Genomic DNA, 11,012 nt, shown 5'->3' on the forward strand with positions numbered 1-11,012 from the left:
CCAGGTTGATGGTAAAGCTGGAATGCTCACCTAGCAATCTGATCCAAATTAAACTCCAAGCAGACATAATAAGCAGTGTTCCCTGAACTTGTGTGCTGGTCCTGAAAAGACCTTGCCAAGACAAACTTGGCTTTTCCCTTTGACTTGCTGGCGCCAAGGACATACACATTTACCACCGTGATGGGTGAGAAGAGTCTCACACATTTTACCCACCCAGCTTCACTACAGGGAAAAGGACAGACTGTGTGGGTCAAGAGGCAGACCGAGGACACACAAAGAGGGTCCTACACTCAGTCCCCGCACTGTCTCCATTCCTGCCTGATTCGGGCCTTTCTGTATATCCCATGCCACTCCCCACTTCGTCAGGAAGCAGTGAATTGTAGACATTTTCATCTGTGGGCCTTGGCTGGTTCTCTTCCCTCTGCTTGGGATGCTTTTCTACACTGCAGAACTCTTTCAAGACTCAGATCAAAGGTTAGCTCCCCTGGGAATCTTTGGTCCTTTAATATTTTAACAACTCTTTTAAATATTAGCATTTCTTAACCTTGGGTCAGTGTGTCACTATGAATAGGCTTTAAAGGGTCTATCTGTGCTCCTGGGGTTACCCTAGAGGTCTGTGCCCATGTCTGTTACTCTGGAGGCCAGGTCAGAGCATCCATCAGATTCTCAAAGAGGTACTGTGACCTAATGATTAAGAACCACCAATTTCTCATGTGTCTCTCTTATGAGCTCCTGAGGACAGAAGTCCCATCTTTTCCATTTTAGACTCTCCAGCACTGGTCCACAATACATACTCATAACTGTTGGCAGAAGGCTGTGAGTGACCCACAGAGGTAATGTTTTTACAGGCAAAGACAAGAAAACAGAATAATTTGTAGAGTCGAGTTGTTTGTTCTTGATTACAACATTCAACGTGTAGATTACATTCACCTCTTGGTACCGAAAAGGCCCTCTGCCACCTTCCTGGGACAGTTAATCCAGAGAGAACTATTCCTGGGCAACCCTTACCTCTGTGTCCGCCAGCAATCACCCTCTCTCCCTTCTTACAACCATATGTAAGGTCTCTCTCATCCAGAATAACTTGGACATGGGGTCTTTTGTTCAGTGGAGTAGCCATGTATAGTACAGCTCTACTGATTTGACAATGGATTTAATATATTATGAATTCCAGATCAAGACCTCACATTATTTAACTGCTGAAGTCTTTGAGGATACCAAAGGCATTTGAGAATCTGGCAGTGTTGCAGGGTCACCAATTTTTACTTGATAGTATTAAAACAGAGAGAAGGTTTGCTAAGTCTGTCCTGGCCCTGGGTTATTTACTCTGAAAAAGAGCTTGAGTAAGGTTTTGACACATTTGCTTTTCATGTCATTTGCAGGCGCAAGATGAACAACACAGAGAGTTTCATTTTGTCTATCCATTGGTCTTAAATTTTCAACAATGAAAATGTATTATTTGTGAAAGGGAAGTTTACTAACAAAAAATTAAAGGTGAAATGCCAGGTGGATGGATTCCAAGAAAACAGGAGTTTACTGAGGTTTAAATGTCAGAATGACTGCACATAATAATTAGGTTTAATTAACAATGCTTTTTCCATAGACTGAATTTTCGCTGTTTTTTAATATTATCACTAACTTGAGTGTCTCCCCTTTCTCTTACTTTTATTACTAGAGTCACCAGAAGGAACATTTAAAATATTAAAAAAATAGCTGTTTCTGGGCAAGTCACCCAGCATACACTCCTCATGTTTCCTCTGGGTTCAAACATGAAGGGGAGCCTGCCTCAGACAAGAACAATCCTTGCTGCACCCCCGCCAGCTCATGCACCCCCTTTTCATTCCAAGAGGCTCCAGCTCAAATGAAAGTTATAAGGTTAAGCGCGACTCCAAGTTCCAGACACAGCTAGCCCCTGCTTGGTCTTCAAAAAATAGAGGTCTGTAATTCCTTTTTGAACATGCCTTCGAAATGGAGGTCTTTGGCCATGAGCTCCTCTTCGACATCATCCAGCGCCCATTGGTGATCCGTCAGTTCCAGAGCTTCCCACTCTGTCTGCAAAGGAAGAGAAACATGGGGGCAGGGAGGGAAGGGCTGTTATAGGAGCAGTGCTGATGTGCTCAGGCCTGGAGCGGGATCGAGCTCTGCACATGTGACCCTCACTCAGTCCTAGGAGGGAGGTGCTGCGGTGCCCTCACCCACCCCCACCCCTAAGTTACAGACAGGAGACTAGGCTAAGAAAGAAACAATCTGTTCCGGTCCCTGGAGCTGGCAACTAATTACACTTCTCAAGTATTCTATTAATGTTGACTACTTTTGCCTTTAATTAGTAGGTCTTTAAAAAAATGCTCTACGAAACTTAATGTGCAATATAAATGTTAGCTCACAGCTATGGGTTTTAAAAAATAATAATTTGCACAATCCATCCCTTCAATGTGTGCAATTCAGTGGCTTTTAGTATTTTCATAAAGATGTGCAAGCATCATACTATGTAGTTCCAGAACACTTCTGTCATGGCAAACACACTCTACATCAAACAGCAGACACTCCCATTATCCCCTCCCCCAAGCCCTGGCAATGACTACTTCATTTTCTGAATCTTGTCATCTTTTCTGGATGCAGTATGTGGCCTTTTGTCACTGGTTTCTTTCATTTAACATTAAAAAAAAAATTATTTTGTTGAAGTATACTTGATCTACAATGTTGTCTTGGTTTCTGCCATAATGCAAAGTGATTCGGTTATACATATACATTTAGTTTTTTTTCATCCTTTTCCATTAAGATTTATAACAGGGTATTGGTTATAGTTCCTTTCTCTTAGCATGTTTTTACGGTCCCTCTCTGTTGTGGCATGATTCAGCTCTTCATTCTTTTTTATGGCTAATGTTCCACTGCATACATTCCATTGTCTAGACATTGCATTATCTGTTCATCAGATGATGGACATTTGGATTGTTCTAGTTTTGACTATTATCAGTAGTTTTCTGAACATTCTTGTACTCAGTTTTTGTGGGAAAATATGTTTTCAGTTCTCTTGGGTGTTTAGCTGAGAGTAGAATTTCTGGGTCATATGGTAAGTGTGTTTAAGTTTTTGAGGAAAGACTAAGAACCGCGTTGCAAAGCAGCTGGACAATCACCAGCACGTACGAGGGTTCCAATGTCTCTACATCCTTGTCAACACTCGTTATTGTCCATCTTTTTTATTATAACCATATGAGTGAGTGTGAAGTGGTATCTCACTGAAGTTTTGATTTGCAAAACCCGCGATGACTAATGATGTTGGGCATCTTTTCATGTGCTTAGCTTATTGGGTATTTGTGTGTCTTCTTTGAAGAAATGAATATTCATATCCTTTGCCAACTTTTTACTGGATCATGTTTGTATTGTTGAGTTCTAAGAGTTCTTTATTCTGAATCCTGGACCCTTACCAGATATATGATTTTCAGACACTTTCTCCAATTCTATGGGTTGGCTTTTCACTTTGTTAATGGTGTCTTTTGAAGCACAGAAGTTTTCATTTTGACAAAGTTCCACTTATCTATTTTTCCTTTTGTTGCTTATACTTTTGATGTCATATCTAAGAAATCATTGCCTAATCTAAGGTCACAAATATTTACACCTATGTTTTCTTTTATGAGCTTTCTAGTTTTAGCTCTTGTATTTAGGTCTTTGACCCATTTAAAAACTTTTATTCAAAACATTTTTTATTGTGGTAAATATTAATATACATATGACACAAAATTTGCCATTTTTAACCACTGTTAAGTATACAATTTAGTGGCAGTTTTTAGGTTCACAATGTTGTGCAACCATCACCACTAACTTTTTCTAAATTTTTCATGCCCTGAAACAGAAACTCTGTACACAATAAACAGCAAAACTATTCTTTCCCTCAATGAACTGTTTTGGCACCTTTCTCAAAAATCATTTGATCTACATGTATGAGCTTCTATTTCTGAACTCTCAATTCTTTAAAAACAAAACAAAACTTTTTTTTATTTATTGGCTGCACTGAACAGCATATGGGATCTTAGTTCCCTGGTCACAGATCAAACCTGTGCCTCCTCCACTGGAAGCACACAGAGTCTTAACCACTGGACCGTCAGGGAAGTCCCTGCTGAATGAAATATCAGTTCTGTTCCACTGATCTGCATGTCTGTCCACACAGTCTTGATTACTATAGCTCAGAAGTAGGTTTTCAAATCAGGAAGTCTTGAGTCTTCCAACTCTGTTCTTATCCAACATTGTTTCGCCTGTTCTGAAGCCCTTTCACTTCCGTATTATCTTCTGGATCAGACTGCTAATTCGCACAAGAAAAGCTGGTGGGATTTTGAGTCTGTAGATCAACAGATGCCATCTTGATAACAGTAAGTCAAGACAATATGTACATGGATATATTTGCATTTATTTAGGGCTTCTTTAGTTTCTTTCAGCAGTATTTTACAGTTTTCATGGTATAAATCTTGCTGTTTTGTTAAATTTATTCTTATCCTTTTCGATACTATTATAAATGGAATGATTTTCTTAATTTCTATTTTTCAGATTCTTTATTACCAGTGTGTAGAACTGTGACTGATTCCTGTAAACCCTGCTGAATGTATTACATGTAATAGCTTTTTTGTGGATTCCTTTTAGGATATTCTATATAAAAGACCACATTACTTGCAAATAAAGACAATTTTACTTCTAAAACTTTTTTTTTTTTTTTAATTTTGGCTGCACTATGTCTTCACTGCAATCCATGGCCTCTCTAGTTGCAGCACGTGAGCTTGGCTGCCCTGTGGTATGTGGGATCCTAGTTCCCAAACCAGGGATCGAACCCAAGTCCCCTGCATTGGAAGGCAGATCCTTAACCACTGGACTGCCAGGGAAGTCCCTACTTCTTCCTTTCTAATCTAGATGCTTTTTCTTTCTTTTTCTCGCCTAACTGCCCTGGCTAGAACATCTAGAATAATGTTGAATAGAAGTGGTCATAGTGGACATCTTTTGTCTTGTTCTTACCCTTAGGGGCAAAGCTTCCAGAATAAGTATGCTAACTGTGGGTCCTTCATAAGTATGTTTCATCAAGATGAGCAAATTCCTCTCTATTTCTAGTTTTCATCATGAAAAATTTGTGAGATTTTGCTGTGTAAAATTATATTGGATTTTACAAATTCAAGAATCATTGTATGAAAGGCTCAAATAATTTAGATTTTATGGGGGGGCAAGCCACATGGCCTATGGGATCTTAGTTCCTCCACCGGGGATTGAACCTGGGTCCTCGGCAGTTAGAAGAGTGTGGAGTCCTAACCACTCGACTGCCAAGTATACCAATTTGGATTTTACTGAATGAAATTTATATCAGGTCCAAAAAAGTTCAAAATATTCCAAATGTCTACCTCGTATCTCTGATTGGGGTGTTTTTATAACTTCATTTGCACTGTGGATTAAATTGGGTGAGCATTTAAAAACCACCAAAAGTACCAAGAATCTCTACCTCACTTATCAGATGATTCTGCCTCTGGAATAAGAGACATGTAAATGAAAATACATCTTTGCTAAACTTAAGATGATGGAACCATATATATAGCACACTCACTTAAGGGAATTCATCTTTAAAAGTAACTCTGGTAACACCTTTGAGCCTCAGTGAAGCTGGGAAGAGAAGTGAGTGTACCTTAAAAGCTTTGTTGGTGTCTGCGGGCATGGCCATGGCTGCGCCAGTCATCTGCTCCTGCATCATCCGTGATTGGTCAGCAGCTGCAGCATAAGACACACCCCAGTGAGTGCCAGGGCACAGCAGGCACCCAGGACCCTCAGGGAAGAATGGTTCTCACACAGCACTTACAGATGCTTGGCAGTGGGTTAGAGGACCATGGGACAGTTCACTGACTGGCCTTGTCACACACTTTGTGAAAGTCACTTTACCTCTTGCAAAAAATGGACGTGATAACAGCAGGAGAGAGAAGATTAACTAAAGGAAGCTCTAACCTTTATTTCAAATTTAAATAACACGAGCAATAGCTATGAGTTACTGAGCAACACCAACATGCCAGGTACTTCACTAAGTGCTCCATGTATCTACCTTATCTACTCCTCACAGCAAACCCAGAAGTCAGTTATTAAGGTCCCTATTTTACAGGTAGGCAAACAGAGCACTGGTGTGGTTAAGTAACTTGCCCAGGGTCCCAGCTATTTAAGTAAGAGAGCCAGGACTGGTACTGGTCTCTAGTCAATGGGCGAACTGATCAAACCAGCCTTCTCTCAGCTTCAGGCTTACATTGCTGGTGCTGGATCCCTCATAGGAGGGTATCAGACTCTGCATAACTAAATACTGTCCCTGTGATTAATGAGATCTTCAGTCTGACCTTGCGATGTTTAAGACTCTTTCAGAGTACCTCAGAAACTTAGGAATAAGTTTAGGGAATGAAGCACCATATTTCACTCTGTTCAATACAACTACATAATCACTCTGGCCCTGGTATGAATGACTCAGCTATTGAAGTAATTGCCTCTTACCATTATCTTGGCCCAAAATCAGAGAGTAGATGCTCCGAAGCCCAAAGACGTTGAGGAAATACCAGGATGCAGAACTCACCCTAGGAAGCAAACGTGAAACAATGTAGGTAGCTATTTCAGAATACACTAGTTCACACACTTCTCCCACCTGAGGTTGTTCAGAGTATGTAAAGGAATCTCCTGGGGTCAGCCAATAGTCATCCAGAGCACAACCAAAGAAGAAATACATGTTATGAAGGCCATGTTACAAATATTAATAGTTATAGCTCTCTGCAGGCGAACAGCTGAGCCTTGTGGACAGACTTGGGTCAAACCTCGATTCTTCCACTCACTTCAGAGAGTTGCCATGAGGGTAAAATGAGTTAATATATGGAGGTTAACGGCTCCTTCTTTGGCATTCAGTAGCAGGAACTGAACTCACACCTGGTGGGCTTCATTTTATCAGGGTATACAAGTTTTGTTTAATTATCCTGCCTACATAGTGGGTTTTCAAACCATTTATTATTTGTAATCATGACAACACACACTTGTTATTGATGTATGTATATAATACACGCAAATAATACTGAAGTACGTAAGATAAATTGAAAGAGGCCGCCTGTCCTGAATCCCATTCTCTAAAGAAACCACAAGTGTTAACAGGCTTCATATTGAAGACTGTAGTGACTGGAAAAGCCATTTCAAGTTTTGAACTATATCCCAAAGCTCTCCTTAGGTTAGGTTTCCCACCTTGCCCCAGTGAAGTTAATATGCTTGCATATAATAAAAAACTAAAACGAGTGTCAGAAATGATACAGAGAGAAAGGACCCATGCTTCATTCCAATACTTGGGTCACACTTATCTGTACATAATCTTTCAGATTGGTAAGCTAGTTCATATGTGGTTCCAGGCTCCTTTGTCCACACGAGCATGTCAGAAACATACTTGTCCAGGTGCTGAGAAAAGATAAAACAGCTTTTCTCCACCCCATGAAGTTTGTGTTTGGCCCACAGGAGACTGGAAGGCCAAAGCTGAACAGTCATGCTACTTGTAGGAAGTATAGCTTTTCTCCTCTGGGGGAAGTGTGCACGGCCAAGACTCTCCCAGCGCTGGGTCTATCGTGTCCCTCCCAAACAAGCACAGACTGCTCCAATGGGGAGTCAGTAAAGATCAGTCAGGCAATGACCCCCAACGCCCATTCTCCTCCTCCTACTGTCTGGCTGTTTTATTTTATTCTAGTCTACTCAATTTTATTTTGGCTACGCTGGTCTTTGTTGTGGTGTGCAGGCTTCTCGAGTTATGGTGGGCTGGCCTAGTTGCCCTGCCGCAGGCGGGATCCTAGTTCCCTGACAAGGGACTGAACTCGTGACCCCTGAATCGGAAGGGGGACTCTTAACCACTGGACCACTATGGAAGTCCCTGTCTGGTTTCCATTAGATGCTAGTTTCTGGGAAGCCAGACAAAATAGTCTTGGAGAGACCACATGAAGAAGCACTACTGTGTTCCCGAGGCTGCAGCACTGTCCTAAGAGCTCTTCATATTTGGGGTTTTATTACTCTGATATAAAAAAGAGAACAGTAAATAAGACACAAGTGCTGGATTTGGACAGACTTGTGGTCAAATCTCAATGGCTCCACTTCATAGGGTTGCTACGAGAATAAAATAATATATGAAATGTATTTAGCACAGTGACTGATACCAGTGAAAAGAATTAATGTTGTTTTTGGAAGTAATGTATTTTGAAACAAATAATACCAACATCCACTTCCATAAGCTCCAGGGCTTTATTGTTAAAAAGTCTGCTTTGGCCAGAGTTCCTGCCTTTAACTTTTTTTGGGGTGGACACATCTACTTTTTTGAGCTCCTAAGACCCAAGAAACTAGGGGAAAGAGCTTGATACATTCTCTCCTTTTGCAAGAAAACTCATGTAAAAGTTATCAAAATCTGTGGCATTCTGAGTGGAGTTTCAATGAGAAAAACTCCAAAAACCTATTCCAGTGAAGCAGGCAAACTGGAAATCCTGTTGTTTAACAGATCGCTGTTTTAGATTTTGGTTGGTGTTTTTACTCAATAGAAGAAAGTCCTTACCAGGAGGCATCTAATGTTAGTAGTTCAATTCCTTGCTGTAGCATAGGCTTAAAACGGAGGGTCAGTGGAAACGGGACCTTGGCTGCAGAAAAGAAAGAGAAAGTTCAGAATCACACCCAGCTTCCTCTATAGAACGGTTTAGTAAGTGTGATACACATATTTCCCTGAGGAGGTGGGAACTCTGTACCATACAGTGCTTAGAAACTTATTTCCACAAAGAGCCGTATGCCACTTCTGAAGGATTAACACTCAAAAGTCACTCTATTCTAGTTCTTTGAACAACACCAGCTTCTCTAGTGCTTAAGAAGTAAGGGCTCAAACTGAGCTGTGCCCCAAAATCTGGAAAAGAAACCAGCACTAGTCTGTTAAACCCAAAGTGGAATATATACACACAAAGAACTGTATTACTGAGACACCAAGTTCATTTAAATCAAAGCGGCTCACGAACAAATCGACAACTGACCCCAACACCTCAAAAATGAAGTCAAGACAGAAACAGGCTTCCCGTCCTCCTACTCACTGGGACACAAAACTAGTTTTGGATACAAATTAGTAAGCCACTCGTTCAAGTCCCTTAGTGAAAAAGCTCCATGTCATGAATGTATGAACGCTTTGGGATAAGAGCCATGAAATTAGAGCATAATCAATTTTTTGTTCAAGAACTGTTAACAGTTTCCACTCGAGAACACAGGACCCGGGACAGTAGTATGTCAGCAGCACCTGGATTTCTGAGTAAGGTCATGGGAAAGGATCACAGATGAAGTAAACCTGAAGTCTTCTGAGTCTGTAACTTACTTGTGACAAAGCCTGAAAACGTCATGTTGATCCATCCACCAATAAGAATCATAGGCAGGACATTGGTGACATTGCCTTTCATCATATCTGTGAGCATGGTGGGATCTAAGACAGAAAAACAAGCAACCAATAGCTGTTACCACAGTTCGTAGGGATTTATTCCTTGCTTTCTGTAACTTTTTACTTTACTTGACAAAATTAATACAAGTAATACAAGTTCATTGTAAAAAATTCAAACGACATAGAAACATAGGATGTGGACAGTTCCTCTGCCTACTGTCTAAACACTTTTAACCGTTGTCTATTCTTCTATCTTTACATGTCAATACAAACATACATATATACTTATACATGTATATACACAATGGTTTCTTTCTGTATATATACACATGAAGGGATACTATGCTTACTATTCTGCTTCTTAATTTAAAAACTTAACATACTGTGATATATTATGTTTCCATATTGGTGTAACATGGCTCATTATTTTTAATGTCTGCATAGGTGTCCACTGTGGTCACACTCATCACTTCTGGTTAGATCTATAGATTGTTTATTGGCAAAAAGAAAAATGTTGTGAACAACTTCCTTGTACATAAATCTGCAAATTTGTGTAAGTGCTTCTGTGAGAGAAACTCTTAGAAGAATTTCTGGGCCAAGGGATTTGACCATTTAAAACTGACTTTCAACAACAGTAAGAGGACTTCATTTTCCATGACCCTGACAGTAGCAGTTTTGGTCAAGCTTTTCAATCTTTTCGAATTTAATGGGTTAAGAAGGACACCGTGTTTTAATTTGCATTCCACTGATTTTAGTGATGTCAAGTATCTTTCCATATATTTTATTGGTCTTTTGTTTCTTGTAGGTTTGCTAAAAGACTTATTATTGAAATCAATTCCAGTACCTTCTGTCTGGGTTTATGATACTGGTTATCTAACCTAAAGAAATAGGTACTGAAATAAATGGATAAGTAAAACCAAATAATACGTTATTTTTGTTTTACTTTAAAGATGCTGTGTTCTTCACATGACTGGGATCAGAGGAAGTAAGAACTCTGTTAGAGGAAAAACTGTAGGGGGAGAGCAAGCAATCATGTCTGACAAAGAAATGAATCACCGAGGGAAGCATTTAGGCAGAATCTGGGAGTCATCTGCCAGCAGCAGGATTGCACTGGGTGGGACCTGGGACTGGAATGCTTTCCAGCTGTGCCCCTCAGAGCCCTGGGTCCTGAGGAACAGCAAAGGGGAGACACCTGGGGACAGGGGCCCTATTCCCCGTCCCCTTAGCCGAGAGGTCTTGCTTTTAATTCCACTTTATACACTGGAGTTCCCAAGGTATAAGATTTATTTGAAAAAGAGAATCCCCCCTTTTGTAGATCCCTGTATCCGATGATCCCTAAGTTCCCTCAGATTACTGTCTTATACTATTTAAATTTCAAATAAAAGGACATCCTCCCTGCTCATCCCACCATCATGTTAAAAATCTTCCTTAAAGATGAGAGAGGGGAATATACATACCAGTCACAGGAGAAGGCGGCACAACCTTCCTTTTAGTTTTTTTGAAAAATCCATCCTCTGGGTTGTTGAAGTAATATTTTCGTGTCAGGAAAGACTAGTAGAAAAAAGAACTTTTTAAGTCTTAAAACTGTGACATAGAA

General features: G+C 40.3%; 1 protein-coding gene across 1 annotated transcript in view; it reads right to left on the minus strand.

The window, feature by feature from the left end:
* Window positions 1-1,403: 1,403 nt before the first annotated feature.
* EMC3 (ER membrane protein complex subunit 3) overlaps window positions 1,404-11,012 on the minus strand; it is a 14,948-nt gene continuing 5,339 nt past the window's right edge. Inside the window, exons 3-8 of the mRNA XM_010842108.1 lie at window positions 10,873-10,966; window positions 9,356-9,460; window positions 8,561-8,642; window positions 6,493-6,572; window positions 5,651-5,733; window positions 1,404-2,049 (exon numbers count right to left, since the gene is read on the minus strand). Coding sequence (XP_010840410.1) covers window positions 1,921-2,049; window positions 5,651-5,733; window positions 6,493-6,572; window positions 8,561-8,642; window positions 9,356-9,460; window positions 10,873-10,966 — 573 coding nt within the window. The 3' untranslated portion in view covers window positions 1,404-1,920. The remainder of the gene's footprint in view (window positions 2,050-5,650; window positions 5,734-6,492; window positions 6,573-8,560; window positions 8,643-9,355; window positions 9,461-10,872; window positions 10,967-11,012) is intronic.

The sequence above is a fragment of the Bison bison genome, unplaced genomic scaffold (genome assembly GCF_000754665.1).
Source record: "Bison bison bison isolate TAMUID 2011002044 unplaced genomic scaffold, Bison_UMD1.0 scf7180017864171, whole genome shotgun sequence".
NCBI classification, from domain to species: Eukaryota; Metazoa; Chordata; class Mammalia; order Artiodactyla; family Bovidae; genus Bison; species Bison bison.